Source organism: Geotrypetes seraphini, chromosome 10 (genome assembly GCF_902459505.1).
Source record: "Geotrypetes seraphini chromosome 10, aGeoSer1.1, whole genome shotgun sequence".
NCBI classification, from domain to species: Eukaryota; Metazoa; Chordata; class Amphibia; order Gymnophiona; family Dermophiidae; genus Geotrypetes; species Geotrypetes seraphini.
In genome coordinates, this window is record NC_047093.1 from 117,551,846 (window position 1) to 117,565,110 (window position 13,265).

Here is a 13,265-nt window from a genome sequence, read left to right on the forward strand (position 1 = left end):
ATTCCATCAAGTTATCCTGCCCCTCACCTCCCCACCACTGCTGCTGCTTTCCCACATGCTTCAGATGGCACAAGATAAATCTCAATCACCACTTAGCCTCTTCCCCTTGTTGGCCCATTTTCCTCCCTTCCTCTCACCTTCGCAGTGGTCTTTCCATTTCAAAATCAACATTTTCTTTTTCAGACGAGCCCTGGCATCAGCAACCGTTCTCTTATGTTGCAAGCGGCTGCTCAGCCCAAAGCTTCTCCTTTAATGCGAGCCACCCAGGTGGAAACAGGAAGCTGTGTCAGAAGGGAAGCTTTGGGTCGAGCAGCCGCTTGCAACTTAAGAGATCAGTCTGAAAAAAGAAAACATTGATTTTGAGAAGGAAAGGTGACTATAAAAGTGAGGGGAAGGGAGGGAGATGGACCAACTAGGGGAAGAAATGTCTAGACTATGGAGCCCCCTGGAGCTGTGGGGTCCAGGCAGCTGCCCTGTTTGCCTTCCACTAACAGCAGCACTGGTCAAAACCACCACACTGGCGGGCCCCCCTGATGTTTTCAGGCCCAAGGCACGTGCCTACTTCACCTACTCTTTAATCTAGCATTGGAGATATGAGAGACACATTTAAATAACTTCATTGTATAAACATACAGGACACAGATTCCTTCAATTGAAAGTTAGCTCTGGAATAAGGGGGCAAAGGATAAAAGATAAAAGGGGAGCAGACTCAAGATTAATCTAAGAAATGTATGGAAAGTGTGGTTGATGCGTGGAATGGCCTCCCAGTGGAGACAAGGACTATACCACTACACCTAGGGCTCCTTTTACAAAGATGAGCTAGCGGTTTTAGTGCATGCACCGGATTAGTGCATGCTAGCCGAAAAACTATCGCCTGCTTAAAAGGAGGTGGTAGCGGCTAGCGCGCACAGCAATTTAGTGCGCGCTATTTCGCGCGTTAAGGCCCTAATGCACCTTTATAAAAGGAGCCCCTAGTCACTCATACTCCGGTGCTGATGTAATAACATTAAGCAGAATAGGGGGGGGGCAAATGCCACTACATGTGAAACTCCTATGACTGAAGAAAAAGAGACGAATATAAATGAGGTACACAGATATATCTGAATTGTTGTTAGAGACTTAAATTGAAGTTGCAGAAATAAATTGCTGGTAAATTATTTATGCACAAAAGGGAGAAAGAAAATCCAACGTAGTCTGCAGTAAACAACAGCAACCAGAAAACAACGAACAGACTGCAGATAATGTACAAGATGCAGGCGATGTTTATTAGTAAATGCAGTAACATATACAACCTTATAGCCAACCAAGGGACCCTTGGTTGGCTATAAGGTTGTATATGTTACTGCATTTACTAATAAACAACGCCTGCATCTTGTACATTATCTGCAGTCTGTTCGTTGTTTTCTGGTAAATTATTTATACATAATAAGCTTACTTCATCTGCTCTATCCTGTGACATGAGGTAATGAAAACTTCCTTATCAGTAAAAGAGAAGAGATGCACTGGTAGAACAGAGAATTCAGTATTACTGTAGAACAAGAGGCATAGGCAGAAGAATGCAAAAGTGAGAGAAGACCTATGCTGTAATGTGGAATTTAGAAGCATAGAAATAGATGAAGATTTCAGGTAATCTAGGTGTAACCGCAAACATTGCTGATAAGAGCGAAACTAATTGCACTTATACAAGTAAGATTTTACTTTTTTATATTGTTAGAGGAAAGGAAACTTGTGACCAACTAACTAAATATGGGTATAATAAATTGCAAGAGTATACAACTTATGATTGTAATTTAATTAAGACACTGTACTGTAATTAGAAATGTACCAATTTATATACAAATAATAAATGATATGATGTAATAACATGAATAAAATGGTCTGGAGCTCTCAGCATGGGGAGAAATGTTTGGATGAATACTGCTGTTTTGTGTATATTCTCTGCATTCTCTCCCTTGAAGGCCTTTATGTTTTAACTTAAATTTGGGTCTGGCTGTTATTCCTTGGCCTCTTTCAGAGATGGGAGAAAAGAATCGAGCAGGTAATCTGATCAAACAGTGCTAGACCATACAAAAACTAGGCTAGCTTAACTATTTTAGCCTGGATTCTCTAACTGGCGCCAAATTTTTTAGGCGCCCAAGCTTAGTAAAACATGCAGTTCAAATGATGTTTTTAACTAAGTTTCAAGGCTAGGGTTGCCAGATTTCATCTTTGAAAAAAGATGATGCCTGGCTACACCCCATTCTGCTCCCAGTACCACACCATTCTGCCTCTGGCTCTGCCCCGATCCTCCCCCAGCCCCGACCTCACACGAACCTCCCTGAGCTTTAAGTCCACATTTATAAGCCTTCTCACATGCGTGAATGTCAATGTGATGATGTCATGCATGCACATGTTGTATGACATCATTATGGCCATGGTGGCGTAAAGGCTTCCAGATGCAGCCTCCAAGCTCAGGATTTCCAAAGCCCAGACAAACTGCCAGGTTTATTGAAATCCCTCCGGGCACCTGGACAGTCCTCTAAAAAGAGAATATGTCCGGGTTTTCTCAGATGTCTGGTAACCCTATTCAAGGTGCCTAATAACGCCTGAAAAATTGGCGCCAGAATCACACCTCCGTAGGCACTTTAGGCTGCCTAACACCACTGTGGGTGTAGCTAACGCCAGAAGTGGCGTTAGGTGGCATAAAGCGCCTATGTATGCATGATTCATGACAAAGATAGGCAATGGAAATGTAGGCCTGGAAAAACCTGGCCTATATTTCCTGCATCTGTCTTTCTCAGATACGGCGCTGTCACATGATTGGCACGTGTTGTCACACTACAGGACCTGCCTAGCTTGCAGGTAGCCTGCACAGTGTCTTTTCTGAGACCTTGGCGTGGCTTCCCTAGAAAGAGAGAAGACTCTCTTCAAGTAGGTAGGACTCATGCACTATTTCAACCAATCAGAATGCCATTTGTAGAAACATGGAAACACAGGCCAGTGTAGTTCTTTAAACAAAATCTGATTTTTATTGTTGGTTTGTCAAACATGCCAGAATTGGACTTTCCAAAACAGAAACAATCTTTCAGAGAACATAAGTAAAACAAAAAAAGAAATCAAAACAAAATGAAAGTCATTCTTTCCACAGTTCAAATGCATACACTCCCTTTCCTGGTCTGGCCAATGCTTGCTCCAGTATGGTCCTTTCAGGTAAGAGTATTTTATGAAAGTGATTACTTCAGAACTTCCTTCAATATGGAAAAGTTCACAGGCAAAAAGAAATTAGCTCAGCTCTCCCTTTAAGCAGGGAAAGAGCACAAAACATAAGCCCCAGCTTCAGAACTTGGGACTGGAGCTCAGTGACACTCAGCCCAGATTTTGTTAAGGGCTTTATCTCAGATTTTAAACAAACAAACACAGCAGGGAGTCTGGAGATTAGCTTTCAGTTTTAGCTAGGCACTTTCCTGGAGGGAGAAACTCTTATTAGAGAATGACACAGGTGACATGGGGGGGGGGGGAATCTGTCCCCGTCACTGCTCCATCCCCGTCCCCGCCATCCACTTCACCACCCTGTCCCCATCCCTACCCTCTTGCCACCTCACCGCGGCCCCTAGAATCTCCCTCCCCCTTACCTTTGCAGTGCATTAGTAATACTATATGTCTAGCACTTGAAAATTGCCTTTGAATTCCCTCCTCTCCTGAGTAAAATTTAGGGAAGGGGTAAAATGTGGACCTCATGGACCTTATGGACCTCGCACATCTAAAACCGCACGTCCTTAAACATCTAAAACCGCACGTCCTTAAAAATCTGAGGCCCTTGCCACTTGTAGTTTCTGGCTCTGACAGACCTCTGTGACATTTTAGCTCTGACGGATCCTAATGCTTTTCCTTCCCTATGCTGAAACTAGCGGCAAAACTTTTGCCATGAGGTCTGCGCCACTTTTAGTCTCAGCATAAGGAGGGAAAAGCATTAGGATCCGTAAGCACCTAAAATGTCATAGAGGTCTGTCAGAGCCAGAGACTAAAAGTGGCGCAGATCTCAGATTTTTAAGGATGTGCATTGTACAGTTCAGATCCGTGAGGTCCGCGAGGTCAGATGCACTGCAGACCTTTGCACACATTTTTTAACCCTCCTCCCCAACCCAGCTATTTGCCATCCAATGTCATATTGCGGGGGATCTCAGAATCAGTGCGGAGGGAGAAATCTGGAGGAAGAGACGATCGGGCTATTAGCAAAAAACACGGTGCGCCTCCTCCCTCCTTAGCCATTAGGTAAGGCAGAGCCGGTAGCCTGAGCTGCAGGGAAAGCAGTGGAATAAGGGTCTGGATAAAACAAGCTAAAAGGCAGGCTTGTCAATGCATGGACCTCAGATTTTTAAGGAAGTGCGGTTTTAGATCCGCGAGGTCCGTGTTTTACCCTTTCTCTAAAATTCATTAAAAAGGGAAAAGACACGTCAAGCTCGGCCCACAAAAGCGAGAGAACCTCCCCTCCCACACACACACACACAAATCGAGGCAAATTTGAACCTGTCTTTGCGTAACTGCAGCAGCAGCACCAGGGCCTGAGATGCGGCGAGCGAACGGCGATCTGAGGAAGGGGGCGGTGAAAAGAGAAGCTTTTACATGAGTGACATTGTATATCCTGGACATACGGATTATTCAACTGGATTCTACAGACCTATATTTTCACTTATGTATGCTGGACACTATGCTGGAAACTACAGACTTATATTTTCCCATAAGCCTGCCTGTACCTTGCTGTCTGTCGTCATCTACAGCCTTTTGCAATGCTAACAATGATGTTTTTGTTACCATTCCCTGCTGGGAGGATTTCCCTCCAAGGTTCTGCTGAACTGTTATCAGTGCTGTATGACTTCATGGGCCAGGCACCCGAGAGAGCCATAAAACTTTTAATGAGCAAGGAGCTCTGCTCATGTGGGTGTAACGAGATGAAAGAACTTGGTACCAAACCATGGACTTCCTGCCTCCAGACTTAGCTATGGGAACTAAACAGCTACTTTCATCTTACAAGGACACCAACTCGAATATGCAATGAATTGTATCACTTCTAATTAACAGATGCATGTCTCCGTGCTGAGGGAGGACAGGTCACCAGGAGTTCTCTTTTTTTTCAAGGCACCTGGTGGAAGTGAGAGAGGCGTGGACTGAGGAAAAGAGGAGTTAGATTTACATTATGTTATGTACCAATAGGGAAGTACATAAGTAGAATTCGGGGATGGCCTTTCTTGGAACAAAGGAAGAATTTCTCTGTATAAAAAACACGTGCATTCTAAGAAAAGCCAGAGAAAGATTCTCTTAATTATGCTACGGGGAACTGCTAGCCCCCTGCTAAGCATATGAGTGCAAATTCTTCTCTCCATTGTATATTCTGAACTGACAATACTTTATATATTTTTTTGTGCTATGCCTTGGCTGCTGTAATATTGTAACTTTTTATACTACCAATAAACAAATATTGTCTGTTTTGGAAGATACAATGCCGTCTTGTAGTTATTCCAATGAGGTCAGCAAAGCAGCCTTTTTATCTCATTGGTGACTGCCCGACGTGATCATGATTAAGAGATTTATTTTATAAGGTGCTCCGGTGAACTCCAAAGAGAAACACGTTCAGGAGGCGTAAGTATTTCGCCTTGGTGCTGGACGGACGGTGTTCCTGGGTGAGGCAAATAGTCACCCAGAGACCGTACGGAATTAACACTGTACAAATTGTAAGTATAACTTTTTACTTTAATTTTTGTATATATTAGACATCAGTTTTATAAATAGGGAAAGATAGAACAGTGTAGGGACGCGCGTGTTTTTTGTTTTCAAGAGATTGTATATTTTGTATATAATAGGGAATTGAGCAGTTTAGTCTGCATCAGGATGTTACCTCTAGAGGTCATGCAAACGGCCAATCATTCTAAATTAGCTACAAACATCTCCCACTTCCATGAAAAATGGATTAAAGTGACAGCTCCAGACTCTGGACCAGACTCTGAGTTTTCTGATTCAGCATCTGACGACCATGCAGCACAAACACATGTGTATGCAGACCCTGTCCGAACCATGTTCCAGTCAGCACTCTCTCCTATGGAGATAGTGCTCCAGAATGAGAGATCTCCCAAGTATGTATATGTTTGGGTATCTAATTTGGCAGATTGGACAGAAGGACAGGCCCCGCAAATGATTCCCTACCCCCGAGAGGGGTCATTTGAAACTAGCCATATGAATACTGCCCGTCTGTGCATCAAGCAAGGCACAGGAGACCCCGGCTGGGATCTCAAATACATGAAAAAAAAGGCTTAAAGGTGTGGGAACAATATGAGCACATGTACAAGGGAGAAGCAGTTCAATTCCCAGGAACTGCTTTAGAACAAAGCGTGACTACACCCATGCCCATTATACAAGCCCCCCTTCTCATGAGTAAAAAAGAAGGAGGGGGAGTGCAGCGCTCCTACATTCCCTGGAGCTTCACTGATTTTGTGGCAATTAAACAGCAGCTCCCGCCTTTGATGCAGGGAGCTGGCCCATGGATTAAAAAATTTGAGAAGCTAACAGCTCAATGGACCTTAGGGATAGGTGACGTCCGACACCTATTAGTCCAATTGGTAGGCAATACAGCAACTGATATCTTTTCAGATGCTGGCATTCCAGATTATACACCCGATGTCACATACTTTGAAGGGGCCCCATTTAATACCAGCCGCCCGAGGGTCTGGAAAGCCCTGCGGGACAGATACCCTGACATTAAAGATTGTCCCGTACAGTAAAGGTACATTTTGTGGAGGGTGTGGCCAGCCGACTGCAACTGTACCTCCTCTAATCTGTTTTTGTTTGCTGCCTGTATATCTCTATATTTGCTTAGCCAGCGTTATGAAGCTACAGCATTAGGTAAGGGTTAGAGCTTAGAAGGCTCACTCCCCCTGCACAGATCATTAGCGGCTTCCTGTACTGAAAAGCAAACGTAGTTTGTATCCCTTGGAAACTTGTGGAGCAATAGGAGTTAGAAAAAAAAAAAAAATAAATAAATAAATTGTTAAGCTGCCCGTTACCCTTATATTGTACACTGCTTAGAAACCTGATTAAACGGTTTCAAATGTCTTTTACTTAACTTGCAACTTGATTTATGGGTTTTAAAGAGTTTGTCGGCCCATTTGAACCATGGAGATCTTTGTAATCCAACGCTTTCCTGATGTTTTTGTATGTGTGACCGTATGTGAAATGTCATAAATCCATCGGAATCTTCTCTTGCTTCCCGCTTTACGCTAGAGACTGCGAGCAAGAGTGGGGACAAGAGGAAAAATTTTACTTATGCCCTAGTATTTAATTTATGCTTGAACCGAGGTGCCACGCTTAAATTCTGTTTTTTTAATGGATTTCCTGTTACACTGTAAATCCCCTCTTGCTTTCATTTAGAGGGGAAACCCAAACAAGCTAACCCCTCACAGTGGACAATTGTTCTATTACATTGGAAATAGAATTGCAAACAGTGGTATATATGATTTTAAACAGAATGGGTCTAAACATAATAAGGACAGTGTTTTCTTTCTTTTTTTTTTCTCGTTTGTTTGTTGTTGACTGTCCCTCTTTTTCTTCTTACAAGAGGGGGGAATACATAGTGTACATAGTCCTGCTTTTCATCATGAGATGTACACATCTCTGGAAGCTCAGTTCCCACAAACCATCTGATCCCATCCGCACAAGTCTCAGTTATGATTTTATATTGAACATATTTATTAAAGTATAAAAAGAAACAATATTCTGTACAATTGTCATTTTATAAATATAAATATACAGAGCAAGGACTAACAAAACCCCTGTCTCCCCTCCCCTTCACATATATCCCCTCTATTATCAAGAAAACTGAACAAGCCAAATTATTACAGAATGCTACACAGAAATATCATGCTAACAGAATACTGCAGTCACACATGACAGGAATAGTGTTAGGGGAGTGCCCCCTGCTCCGAGAGAGCCCTAAGCCAATTGGAAGCTAAAGAAGCACTGCCTGGGCTTTGCAGTCCCCAGTTATGCCTCTAGCAGGATATATAATCTGATATATTCTAATGACAAAATTGAAATAAAATGATTTTTTTTCTACCTTTTGTTGTCTCTGGTTTCTGCTTTTATCTTCTTTTCACTCTTTTCCTTCCAGCATCTGCCCTGTCTCTTCAATCCAGCATCTGCCCATTCCATCCACTGTCTGCCCCTTTCAGAAACTGTATGTCTCCCCCTGCCATCTCTCCTGTAGACCCCCTCCCCCTTTGGTCTGGCATCCATCATCTTCTCTCTGTTCCCTCATGGTCTAGCATCTTTCTCCTTTCATCTCTCTTTCCCTCCCCCCTGTGGTTTATAGCATCTCTCTCTTCTCATTTCCTCCGCTCAGATCTGATATCTCTGTCTCCTTCCCCATTCTCTGGCATCTCTCTCTCCTCTCTCTCTTCCCTTTCCTTCTCTGGTCTTCCTTCTTTATTTTCTGCCTCCATCTAAATTAAATTCTTTCTTACTATGCAGTCCTCAGTTTCCCTCTTTTCACTGTGTCTACCCACAGCATGCCACCCTTCCACTATCTCACTAACTTTATCTTCTTCCCCCATCCAGCATATGTCCTTTTTCTTTATCCCTCCTTCCATCCGGTATGTGTTCTCTTTCTCCACTTCCATTCAGCATTTGTTCTCCCTTCTCCCCACTTCCATCATCTGCCCTCTTCTCTCTCCCCACTTCCATCATTTGCCCCTTCTCCCCACTTCCATCATCTGCCCTCTTCTCTCTCCACTTCTCTCCACTTCCATCATCTACCCCTTCTCTCTTTTCCCCCCACTTCCATCATCTGCCCCTTTTCTCTCTTTCCCCCCACTTCCATCATCTGCCCCTTCTCCCTCTTTCCATCATCTACATTCTTCTTTCTCCCCTTTCTCCCCACTTCCATCATCTGCCCCTTCTCTCAGTCTCTCCATCCACCACAGGGCCATCTCTCTCCCTTCCTTTCACCTTTCCGATTTTGGCAAGATCGGCAATGTCCCCCCCCCCACCCCCGATGACACTTAAGATCGGCAATGGGCCTCCTTCTCCCACCCCCGCGGCATCAACAGCACTTCAGATCGGCAACACGGTACTCAATTCAAAGCTTCCCTCTGACTGAACTGCCTGGGCGGAAACAGGAAGTTATGTCAGAGGGAGTTTTGGGCTGAGCATCGCGTTGCCGATCTGAAGTGCTGTTGATGCCGGGAGGAGAAAGAGGCCTGTTGCCGAATTTGAGTGCCTTTGCGGGGGAGAGGTGCCGATGCCGCTGAGTGCTTTTACGGGGGGGGGGGGGGGTTGGGGAGGCGCCGATGTAGCTCAGATGCTGCTGATGGCCCCAATCCAATCTTGCCGGACCTGAGTGGACTGGCAGGAATTTTCTGCAGACCGGCACCCGGACCTGGCCGGCTGTGCACCCCCCTAAGGCTGCACCCGGGGTGGATTTCCCCCCTTGGTATGCCACTGGCCTCTCTTATGGCATCTGGGCCAGAGTCTAATGTTCCTTACCGATACAGCTGCGGAGGGGCCTAGGGTACTAATTGGTCTAAATGTATAAGGCCCCTCCCATAAAACCTGGGCCAATCAGAGCCTTAGGCCCCTTCCCGGTCCATCTGGGGAGGGGCCTGAGGCTCTGATTCTCCAGGTTATTTAAGGCCTCTCCCATAGATTGGCCTTAAACAAGCTGGGCCAATCAGAGCCCCATGCCCCTCCCCTGTGCAACCTAGGATACTTGCTTGAGGTAGTATCCATCGCTCTGGACAGCCATCTAAGTAAGGTAAGGGCAGGGGTCATTGGAGGCATGGAGGGGCATCTCTCCCACTACCGAAGATGTATTTGAGGTGTGTGTTGTTTGCAGTGAGAGAGAGTGGGCATCTTTCCTGCTGCTAGGGGGAGTGTGGCTTAATGGCGGGACAGAGTGGGCATCACTCCCACTGTTGGGTGGAGGGTTGCTTGAGTTCAGCAGCTCGATTAGTTGTTGGGTGGGTTTTTATTATTCGCATGTGCATATTGCTATCACTAGTGATGGGCACATGCAAATTTAGTGACTCTTCACTCCTCTCTACCAACCTCATTTGCATGAGCATTTTTTGGAGAATGACTCACTTTTTTAAAATCGCTACTAGGCATGGCTTGCCTGAAGATAAGATGGCCGTGTGATTCTAAAGCTCCTCCTCCATCTGCACCATTAAGCTGTTTTATCAGTGTAAAAGGAAAAAATATTATCTAAAAAGGGTAAATCTCTTTCATAAGCATACTTGATACAAGGATGGCAATCTAAATTAGAAGCAGTGTTCGCGGCAGGGGGTTAATGTGAAGCGGGCCAAGCTTGACCCACCAACCCCCTCCAAAGTGCCTCTGCTGAAGGATGCATCTGAGTTTGAATAGATGATAGCAGAATTTAAATGTCTCAAGGAGTGGGACCTCTGAGTTGCCATAGATGATTCAATGCATGATACTGGCTGTTTTGAATTTTATACGAGCTCTGATGGGTAGCCAGTGGAGTTGAGATGGAGTTGTATTTTTTCAGACCGAAGATGAGTCTCACCGCAGTGTTTTGAATAAATTGCATTTTGAGGGTGAGGCTGGTATTGATTCCCAGATAGGTGGATTTGCCGTAATCCATTTGGGATAGAATCATCATCTGGACAATGGTGGCAACGTCCAAGTTTGCAACAAGGACAGTGGAGAACCTGGAAATGTTTGGTGACTAAGGAGTCGATGTTCAGGAACAGTATGGATGATCCAGAGTCCAAAGTGCAAGGCCATTGGTGTGACAGGGCCCAATGGTTGCAGTTCTTACTGTGCCCCGTTCACATAAGTATGAGTGTGGAATGGAGGATGAAAGTTAGTCTGTGTGATGAGAGTCCAGGGACAGTCTCGGAGATTCCCTATGTGGGTGGGGGTACTACGGGCACTTGGAATAAGTATCCCTCAGTCCTTTGGGGAGGGTCCCCAAATAGAAGCAGGTTCTCATCCCAGTAGAGTTGAGCTGAGGGTGTATGTGTGTAAGAGTAAGGGGTTATCTTCCGCTAATGCGACTATTCCAGCAAGGGATGCTAGCCCAAGACTGAGCAGACTACATGTCCCAGATTGCACTGGGCTTTACATCTCAGGACTGAGCTACCTTAAGGTAACCCTGCTAAGTCAGGGGGCAGGGGTTCAGCAGGGAGGTGTTTATCTGCCACAGAGGAGAATCATTCATGGAGGTCCCTGGTGGCAGGAAAAGGGTCCCTAGCTTTCTCCTAGATGTGGCAGTGACAGAAGCTAAGAGAGCTAAGAGAGACTGTGCAAGGTGAAACAGTTACTGACAGCTTGGCTGAGGGTATCTGGGCTGTATGTGTGGACCAACTTTGCCGCATATGCAGCCAGCTATGTCATATGCAATTAAGTGTGATATTCAGCGCTTAACCGCCTAAGCAATACAGCATAAAGGTAGTACTGTGTTTTATGTGGTCTGATATGGCGGCTTAACCTAGGTAGTTAAGTGCTGAATACCGGCACTTAATCACATAAATGCCAGCTCCGACCCTGACCACCCACAAAATAGCTGGCTTTCACTTTAGTAGTCTGTGGTCATTGAATATTAGCCCCTTATTCTTTTTAGCACCAGGTGCCAAGTGGCTAGTCGGGAGTAAAATTTAGAGGGTTAGGGGTTTTCTTTTCATATGCCACTTGGGTAGGAGGGGAAATAAAAGGCTGAGAGATGCCTTTTCATTTACATAGGATGCCACAGAGGGATCAGGATTAGTGCTTTGTCCAGAGATGCCAATTAAGGTGGTTCTCAACAGCTAAATTGGGCAATCAAAAGTTCTTGAATACAACTCTTGTTTGACAAAGACATCCTAATATTCCTTGTGAATTTAGGTAAGTTCTTCATTGCCTCAGATACAAACGTAAAATATAAGATAAGCCCTGCAGTGACAGGGAAATAACTACTGTAGATTAATTTAACTCACCTTAAACTACTGCTAGAAAAGAGTGAACTAAAAAAATAAGACAGAGAAGTAAAAGCAAAGCCAAATGCCAATAAAGCTGGCACTCTAGTAGATTTCAATCCTGCAGAATATTTAATAAACATTAAAATGTACTTACTTTTACATGCAACCCTAGGGTGTAAAACTTTCCATATGCCATCCACACATTGATATATTATACGCCCAACTTTTATATATCCAGGCCGACATTGGTAGGTTGCCTCAGTTCCACTAGGGTAGGATGCCTTATCCCATTCACCGATAAGTTCTGCTGTTGGGATACTTATAGGTGGTCCACATTCTGTAGTATAAGATAAAAAAGATATCAAGTTTAGTTATTAAGAATGATCGAGTGTGTTTTAGTTAGTTGTTTTATGTCATCATTTTTGTTTCTATTTAAGCTGTTGTACTGTACTGAAGGAAAGCTGACAAATATTTTCCTACTTGGGGCCATGACACCAATCAACTTCTATCCTCACCAGAACACCTGGCCTCCATCACACATGCCCCTTCCTGTGTCCTTAGTGCCCCTAGTGCCTCCTTCCTATGTCCTTAGTGCCCCCAGTGCCTCTTTCCTATATCCTTAGTGTCCCTTCCTATATCCTTAGTGCTCCCAGTGCCTCCTTCCCATGTCCTTAGTGCCCCCAGTGCCTCTTTCCCATGTCCTTAATGCCCTCAGTGCCTCCTTCCTTTGTCCTTAGTGCCTCTTCCTATGTCCTTAGTTCCCCCAGTGCCTCCTTCCCAAGTCCTTAGTGCCCCCAGTGCCTCTTTCCTATGTCCTTAGTGTCCCTTCCTATATCCTTAGTGCCCCCAGTGCCTCCTTCCCATGTCCTTAATGCCCTCAGTGCCTCCTTCCTATGTCCTTAGTGCCCCTTCCTATGTCCTTAGTGCCCCAGTGCCTCCTTCCTATGTTCTTAGTGCCCCCAGTTTCTCTTTCCTATGTCCTTAGTGTCCCTTCCTATATCTTTAGTGCCCTCAGTGCCTCCTTCCCATGTTCTTAGTGCCCCTTCCCATGTCCTTAGTGCCCCTAGTGCCTCCTTCCCAAGTCCTTAGTGCCCTCAGTGCCTCTTTCCTTTGTCCTTAGTGTCCCTTCCTATATCCTTAGTGCCCTCAGTGCCTCCTTCCTATGTCCCTCTCACTGCATTCCAGCCTTTGTCCCACCCCTCCCCCGAAGCCTGCCTGCCTACCTCCCTCCCTGCCACATCAAAGCCTGCCTCCCTCCTTCCCTCCCTCCAGCGCCACCATCACCACCACCACACCGGTCCTCCACCGCTGCTGCTGCTTCTT

At 45.1% G+C, this 13,265-nt stretch overlaps 1 protein-coding gene across 2 annotated transcripts in view; it reads right to left on the reverse strand.

Moving 5' to 3' along the window:
- Window positions 1-13,265, reverse strand: part of CFH (complement factor H) — a 587,670-nt gene that overhangs the window by 452,052 nt on the left and 122,353 nt on the right. For both annotated transcript variants that reach the window (XM_033962168.1, XM_033962167.1), the window contains exon 2: window positions 12,097-12,279. In XM_033962168.1, coding sequence (XP_033818059.1) covers window positions 12,097-12,279 — 183 coding nt within the window. The remainder of the gene's footprint in view (window positions 1-12,096; window positions 12,280-13,265) is intronic.